The sequence below is a fragment of the Podarcis bocagei genome (genome assembly GCF_964188305.1).
Source record: "Podarcis bocagei genome assembly, chromosome: 6".
NCBI classification, from domain to species: domain Eukaryota; kingdom Metazoa; phylum Chordata; class Lepidosauria; order Squamata; family Lacertidae; genus Podarcis; species Podarcis bocagei.
In genome coordinates this window covers 47,677,361-47,692,105 of record NC_138130.1, presented here as the reverse complement: position 1 = coordinate 47,692,105, position 14,745 = coordinate 47,677,361, and the positions used below count along the sequence as shown (strand labels likewise).

The following is a 14,745-nucleotide window of genomic DNA, read 5'->3' as shown; positions in this document are numbered from 1 at the left end:
GCTAGCACAACGTGAACTCTATCCATATGCTTAGAAAGTCGAGGTAACTATAACTCAACAGCTCCTGTGTGAAGATCCTGTGTGAGCTACCTTGCTGAGGACAAAAGCATGACCTGATCATAGGCCCTTACCTGAGCCCTGCCCTGAAGGTATCTAGGAAGACTTCCCGTTTCTAACCCAACAGCGCCTATTGGGTGAGACTAGGCATCAATATCCAGCCCTACAGAATCCACAGACTAGAGGGGCTGCCTTCAGAACACGCCCACCACCTCCAAAGATGTCTAAGGGTGCTCAGCTGTTGATCTTGCCGCCTTTCCATCTCCTGCACATACCTGCCAAAATGTGAGCAAATTAACCTACTAAGCCACACCCACCACCTGTGCCCTTACCCACCATGCCCTGTAGAACAGAGTAGGTGATGAAACTAGCCTGCAGGAGTGGACATGGGGAAAAATCCTACTCAGCTCTGCAGTGACTGGCACCAAGATCAATCTTGCAGCCTAGGTTGGGCCAGCTGGCTGCCAGAAATCAAAGGGAGGCAGTGCATGTGTTCTTGCTCTTTCTCAACCAATCACAGAAATGCTCTCCATTGATAGCTGTGCACCAGCGGTTTCTGTGAATGGGGTTTACATTGACATCTCATCTATATTTACTGAAATTCTGCGGTTCAAAAAATCTTATATATGCACCGAACATTCACTTTGTACCTGATTACGGATGGAATATTTCAGTATTATTAACTCCTGTTATATGTGGTATAGCCATCTTTTCCACAATGGTAACTTTCCATGTGTGAGGTAAAAAGAAACTATCACATTGTACTCAGTAAATTTATTTACCTCACTGTATTCCTATAGGAGGTTTCTGAAAACTGTTTGAAATAGGTGGAAGCTAAGAAATTCTAGTCCATTGAAAGAGCACCACAAGCGTGACTGCTTTTAAGATCCTCCTAGAATTGGGGGCAGAAGGAAATGCAAATTGAGAATCCCTGCTGTAACCTAAGTTCCTTGGTGTGGTTTACCCATATATGAAAGTCTTCTCTTTGAAGGCAATTCATTAAAATATAAGCTGCTGCTTCTTTATAGCCTTTATAACTGATGAAGCTCACATTAACCCTAACATTGCTAATTTCATTATTTGGCTGCAAGGTTTAATTATGGAAAATGTAATCCTGTTCCACAGAGTTAGACGATAGCAAGAAATTAGTGTGACATGTATGTTCTGCATCTGATTACTGTCTTGAATAACATACTTACAAAATGACATTAATAGGCATAAATAACTTAGGTCCACAATTTCAATGGGCCTATTCTGAGTAGAATATACAACCCTAAGTTTGTTTTCTCTTTGCTGTATAATTGCCTTATCAGTTGTGATGGCTTCTAGATTCTGATTCAGAATCTAGACTGAATCTAGACTGATTCAGACAGTGAATATTTGTCTCTCAATCCTACTGTGATCAACTATAGCCAGGAACCAAAGTACAGTATCATGAAATAAGTTTTGTGAAGCCAATAGGCCTTTGGAGCCATTTTTTTTGTGAGCAGCCATTACCCATACTTTTCTTTTTTTACTTTTATGCATGATTGATTAGGTATGATACGGAAACATAAATGCAGTACTGTCATTTTGTATCACTACTCAACCTTTGTTATGGCAGAAAGTCAAAAGCATACTTTAGATACCCTTTTTCAGTTCTGGAACCTATCTTTAGCCCCTAAATGCATTTGGGGATCCACTTTATTATATTTTACCATATGCCTGTATGGTGGCAGTACTGCTGTTAGACCGCAAGCTGGTTCCTGGTCCACCAGTTGAAGACTGCTGCTTTAGATACTCATAATATTACCTTACCTGTGATCAGTGTGGAATAATATGGGTTTTAATACTATATAAGATAAAACTAGGAGATTTTACTCAGTTATCAAAAGATCAGAATCCACAGTGTGATGGGACGATGAGCTGCTTGTGCGTAAAATCCAAGTCCCTCAGAGTTTGGTCAAGTTTGCAAACCTCTGTCTGTAACGGAGCCCCCTTAAACATGGCTCCGTCAGTCGCTAGCAGATTCCGACAGTGGTTGCTTTCGGAATCGCTTCCAACATAAAAGCTCCTTAACGGAAACACGTCTTCTGGACTCTCTGCGTGACAGTTTCCGGCGAGGAGTGGGTGTCCCTACAGGAGGTCCTGAAACCTCCCCACTGTTTTCGCTGGAAGTGTCTCTGAGCCATCCCTCCAGCTGACTTTCCCTCAGCTCACCTCCTCTCCCCCTACTGGTTCCCTCTTCAGCTGCTGAGTCTCTCCCAACCTGTGTGAGCCCTTTCACCTCCCTTCCTTCCGATGGCAGTTCCCTGACACACAGCATAACAAATAAAAAGGGCAATGGACTATGAACAAGATACAGGATATCAAACACAGGAGTTTCAAGGTTTCACTATGACATTTGTGTTATATTCTTTTGTTTACATGGATATTAGGAGGCAAGCCAGTCATAAAGAGACAGTATACCTTTTCACATGCAGAGAAAGTATACTGAAAATGAAAATAGCTGCCATAAAGGAATATAAAACTGCCCTAAGGCTTCAGTCCTAAGCCACTTGCTGACCAATTAGACATTTTCAGCTGTGTTTAGGATTGAACCAAGTAAGATCCTTCAGTGACACATGGCTAACCATGAGGTAGTAAGTCATAATCTCAGGGGAACAATTTGAATTTACAATTACAAATTAAAATAAGCCAGTTAACTATATAGAATTGTAATTGAAAGAGCTTAGAGTAACTGAATAGATTGTTGGCTTAGGGGATTCCTTTGAGACTCCAAATAGATTTAGGAATTGCAGATGAGGACACCTTTTCAAATTCAAGGTTACTCCATTATAATAGTTAATGGAATAGAAATTCTTAGATTTTGTGGCCTAAATTAGACATTCAGGTAAATTACTGGGATTAAGACAGTTTGCTGGAGGAATTAAAGATCAGCTATCAAGATCAATTACCTCATATTTGTTATACACATGTGATGCTATATTTTTTGCAAGAACATTTAGTGTAACTATTTAGAAAGTTATTTCAGTGAAGGAAACATAAAGGGGCGAGATTAAAGAATCTTAATGAACTAGGTAGAAGATTGGTTGCACATATTCACTGAATGTAACATGGCAGTGGCATTAAAATACAGTGATCCAGGTGAAGCATTGGATCTGGTCTGAGTACTGTAAAATCAAAAGAGTATTGTGTAAGTGAGTGGAGTCTTCATACCATTTTAGATTAGGTATTGCTATACCTCTTCTTTCTTGTCCCTATAAAGGGTTCATTGAGGTAGCTGAGGTCTCTTGTTTTCATGAACAAAATTTAATATAATTTTGGCTGATTATTAAATGAGAGATGGGTGTGCTTATTGGTAAGACTCGGAATATGTAAAGATGGTTAGCTTTGACCAGTTTTTGAGCTTAGTTGTTAAATGTTTTATCAAGGGAGTAAAGTTCAGATAGAGTCTTAGGTATATTCACTCCCAGGTATTTCTGGCCAGTTGTTTTGTGTAAGTTCAGTTGTAGGTTTGGCGGGGGGTGTATACACATCAACTCGGATTTGGTGAAGTTAACAGTGAACAGTGAATCTTGCCACATATAGCAAGTAGGTGCATAATAGCAGGTAAACTTAGGATCAGAAAGGAATAGTGCAACATCATATGTGAACATATTGATAAGATGGATTTTTCCAGATAATTCAAAACTTTTTAGATCCTCATCTGCTTTCAGTGCCAAAGCTAAGGGTTCTGTGGCCAGGGCAAGGTAGTGTGCTGTCCTGCTTCATGCCCCGGCCAATGGGAAATATCTAAGAGTTTTCCCCATTCACCAAAACTTGGGCCAGTAATCCATAGCATACATCTGAGAGCTTATCAACCCAGGATGCACAAATACCAAAGGAACCTCAAATTGTAAAGAGAGACTGTCAGTTTAAACAATCAAATGCCTTGACTTCATCCAGCATCCCAAGAACAAGAGGTTCTGGAGGTGATTGACCCTTTAAAAATGTAGTGAGAATCTTTCTAATAGGCTATGAATCTGACTTGGTCTTGGTGGAAATGGCTGGGTAAATTTCTTTAAAAGACAGTTGGTCAGTATCCCTGTAAATTAGCATTCATATTAATCAATGAAATAGGTCTATATGATTCAGCTTGTTAAGGTTTGGGTATAACTGTGATAACCGAGGCACACCAAGATCCAGGAATTTGGCCTCTATTCTTTATGTCAAGAAACAGTTTGTTTTTCATTTTTTTAGCTCCGAAACTGACATACTGAATAAAAGACATGATGTGATAGGTGTACAAAAATTCTGCAGTCAAGAGGACAAATCAAATGCTGGTAAGCTCTATTTTTAATCATGTTTCTTATTGGTTTCACAGTTTAATTTGTTAAACTACATATAACATTTTTCCGATTACTTGGAAAAAAACCCCTACTATATTTATAAATATTGATTTTTTCGGGGGGAGGCTTATAGTGCTCAAATGTATTTTACCTTCCCCAAAGAGTAACAGTGTAATTCTGTATAAGTCTTTTGAGAAGTAAGACTCACAGAATTAAATGAGTTTTACCCCAGGTAAGTGAGATTGCACCCTAAGGCACTTCTGGCTTGAAGTTGCAGTGCGCTGGTGTGGAGAGCAGGTGTGGGGTGGGGGAGCAGGAAAAGGAAAGGAGAGGTGGGTTTAAAAGTCCTGCAAGTGCATCCTTTGATCCTATTAAATCTATCTGCCAGGTCTTAGATCCACTTAAAATATTTTCTAATGGAGCCTTTTCTTTGTGTATCTTTTTGATGGGGTTTCAGGCTGAGCACTGAAACAATCATTTTACAAATAATTCTGAGGACCTGCCTTTGCCTATCAGGTTATGGGTTCATTATTGTTGGCTCTATTTCTCAGTGATGTATTGGGCAGCTGAGCTCCTGAAAGATCAGTGATTAAATTATCTTAGTTAAATAACTGTTAGTTCCTTGCAGCTTTTGAAAGAGGGAATATTTCATTTGTTTTACTGTTTTGTTTTGACATATATTAGATATACCGTATGTTTTGACTTACGACTTTATTTCAAAAAGGAAAAACAATATTTCCTAAAATATATACAGATTCAGAGTGAAAACATAGCCTTGCTCCCAACGTTGATGATTAAGAAAGAACTGCCCTCTCCCTTTCTGCCCTTACTGGTATAAAACAAGAGGACTCAGGAAGCAGCAGTGAATTTGCCACTCAGCTTCCCTCTAGATAGAATTGCTCTGCCTGCTGTTATCTTTATGAAGGAAAGATTGTTGTCCAGGTTAAAAAAAAAGCTACTTATTTAACAAAAAAAGTTGCTCTGTTTTGAATTCGTATGTATTTGTTTTTAAGTGCGTATAACAGTATAACATATTCTACTATAATGCATAGTATGTAAAATGGTTTTTTACAATGTATAGTATATAACATAGATCACAATGGAGAGAACCTCTTATATTCAGGGTTTTGTGTGCATTCAGTGGGATGTTAAAGAAAAAAAAAGCTTTAACTCTGGAAGAGTAGTCACCATCCCTGCCTCTTCTTTTGAACTAACTTTAAGTAGAGGTAGATGTCAGAGAATTCTGATGAAAAAGGAAGCAGAAATTGCTGCAGGAAAATAAATCAGTCAAGTGAATATAATCAGCAAATGATACAAAAAAATCATTTAATTTAAGTTACATAATTAGTTACATAATCTATGTAAAGGTAAAGGTAAAGGACCCCTGACAGTTAAGTCCAGTCATGAACGTCTCTGGGGTTGCGGCGCTCATCTTTATTGGCTGAGGGAGCCGACATTTGTCTGCAGACAGGTTTTCCGGGTCATGTGGCCAGGATGACTAAGCCACTTCTGGCGAAAGCAGAGCAACACACAGAAACGCTGTTTACCTTCCTGCCAGAGCGGTACCTATTTATCTACTTGCACTTTGAAATGCTTTCAAACTGCTAGGTTGGCAGGAGCAGGGACCGAGCAACAGGAGGTCACCCCGTTGCGGGGATTCGAACTGCCAACCTTCTGATCGGCAAGCCCTAGGTTCAGTGGTTTAGACCACAGCGCCACCCGCATACATAATCTATGTAGCTTACATTAAAAAGCAGACATTGGGATAGTATTTGGCAGAAATCAAACTGCAGCAGAACAGAAATAGCACTGATGTGTGGCTGCGAGCAGTTAAGGGCTAATATGTGGAGATGAAATAATCACAGGACTATTGCTTTGGGATAAAATGGGCCACAACTTTATTGATTACAGATGTAAGTAAGTCTTGGCATAGGCATTGGGTGCGTAGCCAGAATCACCCAATCTGACTGTTGGTTGATTACTGAGTAGGCATTGGGCAAACCTTAGTCTTGGATGAAGGGGGGTTGTAGTCTCTTCCTGCCCCTCCAGTGCCAGGGTATCCCATTAAAGGGATTCGGGGGGAGCTGATTATATCAGAGGCTCAGGCAGGGGCTGGGGCCTATAGCACTCCTCAAAGCGGCAATTCCTGCGGAGGTCCACTAATTTGATGCAAGTCTTAGGAATCCTCTGCTGCCAAATTGACCCTTGACATCACTTCTGGCAAGTTAATGGTTGCCCAGTGCCTATTCCAAATCTTTTCATCTGCATTCAATAAATCTGTGGCCTTATTTGATCCAAACATAAGTGTGCGGTGTCCATTATTATATGCTGTCAGGGAGGTGGGGAGCACAGAGCATCAGCATGCAGTTGCTGTGAGGAATTGATCAGCACCACAAGCGAGCCACCAGAATCCCCTGTGACCATTGGAGGAGGAAATGATGTCCTTCCCAGTCATGTGAGAAACAGGCCCCTGCCCCCAATCCCTAGCGTCAGGCCACATTCACTGCTCACTGGGGGAAGAGATAAGCGGTCCTTGCAATGAATACAAATTAGAAGGGAAATCACTGCTTTCTTACGCCCCAGACTATGACATTGGGTTGTACTTTTAATCAGAGTAATTAATAACTACTAATGACTACTAATTTCAGTGGGTCTACTCTGATTAAAAGTTAGTTGAATACAGTTACAACTGAATGCGTATATGAAATTAACTGCATGATTGTTTGAAATGGACCTCTTTGCTGATTCCTGATTCAAATTTCCCAATGCCTGTATTATGTCTAGTCATAGAATGGCTCATAGCAGCTGGGGTGATTTGCAACAGAGAATGGTGTTAAAAGGAAGGATTAATGCCCCTTCTCCCACACTGCAGCCATGATCCTAATTTCTCCCCTACCCCACAAAATCCAGGAACAGATTTACCAGGCAATGTGTGCTTCTGACCCTTTAAAAAAGTGCCTTATTCAAAATTCTCCTGCTCTTTGAGCAGCATAGTTAAAGCTGATAAAAATGGAAAGCATGAATTAGCATTTCTCTATTATCTGTCAGGTTTCATTGTATTCCTTAAGAATTTAAAATATTACGTATTGTTATGTACTGTAATTGCATTCTTACAATGTTTCTATATTATAGCAGAAGCATTTACTAGCTCTGATGCTGTAGCTGAACCTCCAGATGATGCATTGGCAACTAAGGAATCAAACTATTTACAAGAGTTCTTCAGCCCAATGGATGTACTTTTCCTGACGGGAGAAAGCAGTTCAGTCCTCAGGCTTCACTATCTTCCTTTTATTATGGGAAAACGTTATTGTGCCATAATTTTGTTCAATGAACAGGTAAATAGGTATATTTTTCATACATTGCCCTTGTGAATGACATGAGAAAAATTGGGACACTAAATCTTATTGTTATAACAGTTCATTGAAAATGCAAAAAATAAAAATAAAATAAAATGCACCAACTTCAAATCCTGGTATCCTAAAACATTCCTGCAAAGTCCTTCTATCTTCTCCAATCCTCTGTGGGTCCCTGGACTCATAGGTCAATATTAAGCAATCCTGAAGAAAGTATGGAAGATGTTCCATATCCATATCTGCATGCCAACACATACCTTTTAAAACAAGCAAACAAACCAAAGCACTTCAAAAAAAGGCATTCATTCATCTATTCAGTGAAATTATTGCCTGCTTTTCACTCAAATGATATCCAGCATCTTATAGCTGATTATAACAATATAATACAGTAAAAGGAAATTTTCCTGCTGATGGGGAACTCAAGAAATATGTTGGGGAGAGTTGATGTTAAAAGCATTCCCAGTGTCTTTGATATTTCTATAGCTGTTGCTGCTATTTTTATGAAACCTCAGGTGAACTGGGGGAAATAGCACCCCCCACACACCTCTCTTCCAGCTCTACAGTTCTGTGATAAGCAGGCTGTAAGAGATAAAACTGTCACTAGAACACATGTAGGCACGCCACAGTCTATGAGGTGCATGTGGCTCTCCACCACTCTCTGTACAGCTCTCCCCCCCCCAAAAAAAAATCCACCAACTTTACCCTTTTGCTGAGCTCATCAGCCATCAGCTAGGTGATGGGGAAAATGACACTATCAAGCAATTTAAGATCTATCCAGACTGCTGGGGGCGGAGTTGTAAAAACCTGTGCTCCGCAACAATTCCAATATACATACAGTCACCATCGCTGTGGTGTTCTTAGCAATCTCTGCAGAATTGCTGTGTGTGAGTTTGTGTGTGTCCATGGAAGAAATGTTTTAGACTAAAACACAATTTCTTTTAAAGGATTGTTTTCTATATTTAGCAGTTTTGAACCACGTGGCCATTAAAAAGTTACAGTTGCGTAAGTGTCTTAATGGGAGAGCTCAAAATTTTTCAACCTTTATTTTTAAATGCAAGACTCAGCATGCTGTGAAATAGAAAAGAGCAGTACTGTTAATTTGACCTTCATTTATAGGTGTCAAGATTGCCTACAGGTATAACCATAAATTCTGGGTGTCTGTTAAATTGTAGCTGCATTTCAAAGTTAATGAGTGGGACCAGACTGTCCTAATAAAGCCAGAAATATTGCCTTAACTTTACAAGGATTAGAGCTCTAGAATAGGATGCCACTATATATGTTGGAATAATACCGAGTTCTCTTTTTGTGACTCCAGCAAGTAAAGAATGTACGATGAGATCAGTCTAATAGGTTGATAAACCTATCCTTGAAGTCCTCTACTGAAGGACTGACGAACATTTAAAGGTCCAAATGGGTTAAGCCAATTACACCACATCTTACATGCAAATAATGGATGCAATCAATGGGGGAAATGGCTTTCATGGCATTGATAGGGCACCCGAGTTAAATAATGACAAATACTTCTGGTCCTAATTCTTTCCTACCCAACGTTGAATTACTAGATTTATTTTATTATACCTTGTAGTATTTCCAGTTTAGTTTATAAAGAGGCTTTAAAACGAAGACTCTCAAATGTATGAAATATTCTTGTAAGTCAAGCTTCAATGTTGCTGCAATGGATTTGTGTTTGTTTATAGTCTGAGAGGCTTCTAATTTGTTCTGCATGGATTGTTGTCGAAATTGAAATGCATATGTTCTTGTGTTTCAGATTGGGGAATTTGTGTACCTGGTGGAAGGAACATGTGATTTACCATTGCCTTCAGGCTTACTTCCAATGAATAGCCCAAATGTTCTGTGCATTAGCAGCATGCTAGAAGGTAGAGTGGGGGTATAAAAATATCTCCCCCTCACGTTAAACTTTTAGATACAATAAATTTCACAAGCAGTGAAATATTTTGCAATGCGGAGGCATCAGAAAACTGCCATTGGAATATATAATTGTTTCTTTTCTGGTACCTCAAATGGTAGTCAAACATTTTTATTTGGATTACAAATTACTTCTTGCTCACATGTATTTCTTATCCTTGAATATGCCTGCTCTCTACTGGTGCAAATAACAAAGGATTATTTTCAGTGTTCTCCATACATCATTATCAGTTACAGCTTCTTTCCTGGTTGTCTCAGCATTGTATATTGGTATCATATGGTTATGACTCTGCTTATATGAGCACTATGCCAGGTGAATGTTCCTAGACTCCAAAGGATTGAAATTTGATGTATAGAGTTCTGTTCTGACCATTTATCAAAGCCACATGAAGTACCCTTAAAGGTATAAAAAAGCTTCATGCTGTAATTCTTCACAGTATTTCAGGCCTGGGAACCTGTTTAGCTTTTTTTATCAGGTCTCTTTATATTTAGACTTACTTCAGCTTGCAAAAATCAAATTTGCGGTTTTTGTTCAATTAGTATCCTCTAGCCTTTCTGCCATCTGGATTTATTACTGGTTGATAATGACCTGGCAACCCAAACAGGCAATAGTTAAAGGAGAAGAAAAGGTTACTTATCTGTAATTGTAATTCTTGAAGATAATAGCTTGTATAGCCTTCCTTCACTTTGCATGGATCCAAACAGCAAATTACCTTGGAAGAGCTACAGTTACTGCACAAGTGACCTTTCTTTCATGGCCTGTGATTCAGACATACTCCTGCATGTCCATTTAATGAGGGCCAAACAGCCCTGTCAGCAAGGGATTGATGCTTGCGGAGACAGTGTGCCCCTAGGCTTCTCCAAAATGGAGTATATACTGACAGTAGTATCAACGAGAAATATAGCTACATTTCTTTAGCACCACTGGGCCATAGATATACACAGCTTTGGCAATAGGGCATATAAAGTCTCTAAACCCATCTTTGTTTAATTGTACTCAGTTTTTACATACTCAAGATTTGTTCCGTGCTGTGCTTTTGAATGAAACCAGCAGCTTGAACTGTAATGCTAGCAATGACTTTTTGCCTAGTCACTTATTTTTGCTTACTTTGAAGGAATGAAAATCAAGAGTTATAAGATGAAGACTTATTTCCACCATGACAGCTAAAAGGGGAAGAAAATGTTTTAGTAGCATTGTAGTTCAACTGTTTTAGTTGATAAATTGAAAACAAGTTTGAAAACAAGTGGATTCAAGCTGGTTTTTTCCATGTTTCCAGTGCATAATAGAAATGGGAATTCAGATTGCTAACTTTTTTCTGGCAGGACTTCTGTATCTTTGTAGTTGCTTGACATGAGAAATGAAGTTTATTCCTTCACTTTATTTATCAGGTGCATTTTGTTGAACCATAGGGGTTACAAACACAGGAGCCCTGCTGAGAAATAAAGTTAGCAACACTAGTTTTTGTGTTGTGTTGTCCTTGTCAGCTTTTTCTAACCCTAGGCTTTTGGCTCTTACTCTGGGAAGCCATAGCAATTGGTGCTATGGTACCAAATTTAGCATCTGCCTGGTGCAGGTGTGCTGTAGAAGCAAAAATCTTAGTTGGCCGTTGTTGATGTTACCTCTTGCTCTTGTTTATTACAGGTGACAGAGAAATACAACCAGTGCTTTGCCTGAAATGTTGTGTTGGTAATACGCTTCGAGAAAAGCTGAAGATCCCTCTCGTGAATGAAGCTCGGGAAAAGGCTCTGGCTCTTGCAGCACAACAGCAGATGTCTGCTTTGGAGTATGAGCGAAGAAAGGTCACTGGGACACTTGAGAGCAGCAGCGTTCGAGTTGCAGTTGCAGCTTTAGGTCTGTCACAAGTTGAGGTAAGAACATTATTGACTGCAGATCTTATAATTGTACTTTGTTCATTACATTTTGAAGCTGACAGGGAAGCAACACTTTGACCACATACTGCACGATTGGAAAAGGCCCCCTTTGTCAAGCTGATTATCTGAGCACCAATCTTGTAATGCAGTTTTCTCCATTATGTTATAAAGCTGCCCAAACCCCCAAAGTTTGATTGTGAGAGGTAACCTCCAACCTGGGAGTAAGCATCTCAGCACATAGTAGCAGGGTTGGATCAGAACTAGGGCGGTTCCTGGGCTAGCAGACCCTGTTCCAGCCGAAACACAATTCATATGCATGAGATAATCCAGTTTCTTTTGACATGTCTGTGCCCAGCCCCCATCCTTAATTGTTCCAACCAACCTAATTTAGTAAGAACAGTATCATCCATTTCACTTGAAAAGAAAAATTGGTGTGTGCCGTGGGAAATACAGCATTCCTACAGGCAGAAGCTAAAAAGTAAACTATATTTGCACCACCAAATCCTCCAAATGGCTTTTTAAACATAGGAGATTTTGAAGAATATTTTGATAATTGTGTAATATAATTAAGAAAGTAATTCTGCAAAAACAAGGAAATAAAAATCTAGGTGAGTACACAGAACCTTTTACACGCTTCCTCGTTGACTTGCAGTTAGCATGAAAACAGTGTTAAGACTCAACTACACTGTTCTTTTATTTACAGAAAGATGCGCTGCACAACTTTCCTAAATTTTTTACAAAATATATTGAGTACAGTGTTGAAGTGAGCATGCCTGAATATTTTGAAAGCCCTGGAAATATAGAAATACCTGTGTTGGCATCAAGCAGAATTCATCCTACACACCAGGGGAAAGGACATATTTGGTCTGCAGAAGAAAGAGGTGACAAGCATCTGATTAGTAAATTACTACTACCACTGTCAATAACAAAACTCTTGATACTAATTCTGAAATTCTTCATATATCTTACCATCCTGTTTACTGCAGATGTTCTTCACTGGGAAGGGATGCCCAGTGAGTGGAACAATATCTGTACAGTGGTACCTCAGGTTACATACACTTCAGGTTACATACGCTTCAGGTTACAGACTTGGCTAACCCAGAAAGTGTGTATCTGGAAGGCAGTAATGGGAGACACTTTGATAGTTTTCTGAATCTTCTTCAGAGGGCCGGTTTCCACCCTCTAACCCACTTGGACCTTGGGGTTCACAATCCATCTTTTGAGGTTCAGAATCCTCTATCCCCCACCCCTGTTGGAACCCTCTCCAGGTCTTCCAAGGAGGACCTCGGGGTCTGATCACCCACTCCATGACATCTCCATGGGGACTCATGGCATAATGCAACTTAAAATGCTTTTATTACATGATTATAGCCTTTCCTTGGGCTTCAAGTAATTTTTTTCTAGTTGATGGTTTTCAGGCTCTTCAAAAAGAATTTGTGCCTGAAAAAAATAATTTACGGTTGGAAATTTAAGGACTGGAGCTTTGTAAGTAAAAGCTTGTGCCAGTGAAGCAAACAGAGCATGTGGGACAAACAGCTTTGATTATACAGGATATGTAGTGGAATAATCATACAAAAAAGGCCAGTGACTGATTTTGGTATCCAAACCTTTTAATTATCAACACGTTTACTGGAAATCTTACCGATGTTGTTGTTGGTATCCATCTGTTAGGAAATATTTTGAATAAGCTAACATAAAAATAAAATGTATCAGAATTGCTTACCAGTATTTCAACAAGATGCTATCACACTTGCTGAATCTCAAAAGAGCCCTTGGTTCATTTTGAATCTCAAAAGAGCCCTTGATTCATTTTGACATCAACATGATTTTCTTCATGTACCTGAGGGAAATATTGTTACATATTTGTCTGCATATTTCATATTGTCAGTCTGTGCCATCTTTGTGTCTTAGGAGTCAAATTAAAGATCATTGAACCATAGCTGTGACAATGAAAGCAGGTAATTTCAAGTTTGCCTGGTTGCTTAAATATTCAGGATTTGGAATTCACTGGATTTTGTTGCGTAAGTGCTCCATTGTAGTACCTAGAAGTTTGAAAGCACACCAGTGCAAGTAGATAAATAGGGACTGCTGTGGCGGGAAGGTAAACAGTGTTTCTGTGCGCTCTGGTTTCCTTCATGGTGTTCCATTGCACCAGAAGCAGCATAGTCATGTTAGCCACATGACCCGGAAAGCTGTCTGTGGACAAACGCCAGCTCCCTCAGCCTGAAAGCGAGATGAGCGCCGCGACCCCATAGTCACCTTTGACTGGACTTAACTGTCCAGGAGTCCTTTACCTTTTTTTTTTAACCTTTATGAAGAGAATACAATATTGGTTTATCTTTAACGTGTTAAAATACTTGTTTCTTTTCTTTTAAAAGTAACTCTTACCAATTTTCTCACACATTTGTATTCATACATTAATTAAATAGTTTGTAGCTTGGATCGGTGCTATTGCTGTTTAGGCTTCATAGAGTTTGAGTTGTGTGCGTATTAAGTAAAAGACTGCCAGCTGGATGTGACATACCAAGCTATCTTCAATTACTTATATGTAATGCTTCAGAAAACAAATATTAGCCTATATAGTCCAAATTAAAATTCCATCTTACAAGACTGAGCTGGATCTTTTTAGCAAAGAAGCGAAACACCCTTTTTTATAATAAGCACAAAAATGAAGAATTGGCCATTATGTTAACCACAACTGCATGTTGATGAGATATAGTAAGGAGAATAGAGTTCTAATTCCTGAAGCTTTGAACAACTATTATGGTTGGCATTAAAAATAATAATAATCTGCACCTTGTTCCTATGACTCTAAAATGCAGACATCTTATGGTACCTTCGTACCATGTGAAGAGTTTTATCTGCTGATGTATACATGTCAAACTGCTGTTAAAGGTACAGATGCAGACCAGACCACCTTTCAGGTCAATAGGCAACAGTGACAGCTAGACTTTGGAGTTATAAATATACATGAATAATTCTACAACTTACAATTCCCATGCCTGATTAAATACTTTGCTTTGTACTTGATGCTTGCGAAGTGCTATTGAACTGTTAAGGCACTAATCATTTTAATATGCTTTATTTTTTTAATTTTGTGCCTGATTAATTCAAATGAATTTTTTAATAATTACATTCTGTCTTTAATAATAATAATAATAATAATAATAATAATAATTTATTATTTATACCCCGCCCATCTGGCTGGGCCTCCCCAGCCACTCTGG

At 39.1% G+C, this 14,745-nt stretch overlaps 1 protein-coding gene across 2 annotated transcripts in view; it reads left to right on the top strand.

Moving 5' to 3' along the window:
- Positions 1 to 14,745, top strand: part of CFAP47 (cilia and flagella associated protein 47) — a 185,850-nt gene that overhangs the window by 70,623 nt on the left and 100,482 nt on the right. For both annotated transcript variants that reach the window (XM_081197772.1, XM_081197773.1), the window contains 5 exons: positions 4,279 to 4,361; positions 7,500 to 7,702; positions 9,489 to 9,597; positions 11,289 to 11,515; positions 12,222 to 12,399. In XM_081197772.1, the coding sequence (XP_081053898.1) occupies positions 4,279 to 4,361; positions 7,500 to 7,702; positions 9,489 to 9,597; positions 11,289 to 11,515; positions 12,222 to 12,399 (800 nt within the window). The remainder of the gene's footprint in view (positions 1 to 4,278; positions 4,362 to 7,499; positions 7,703 to 9,488; positions 9,598 to 11,288; positions 11,516 to 12,221; positions 12,400 to 14,745) is intronic.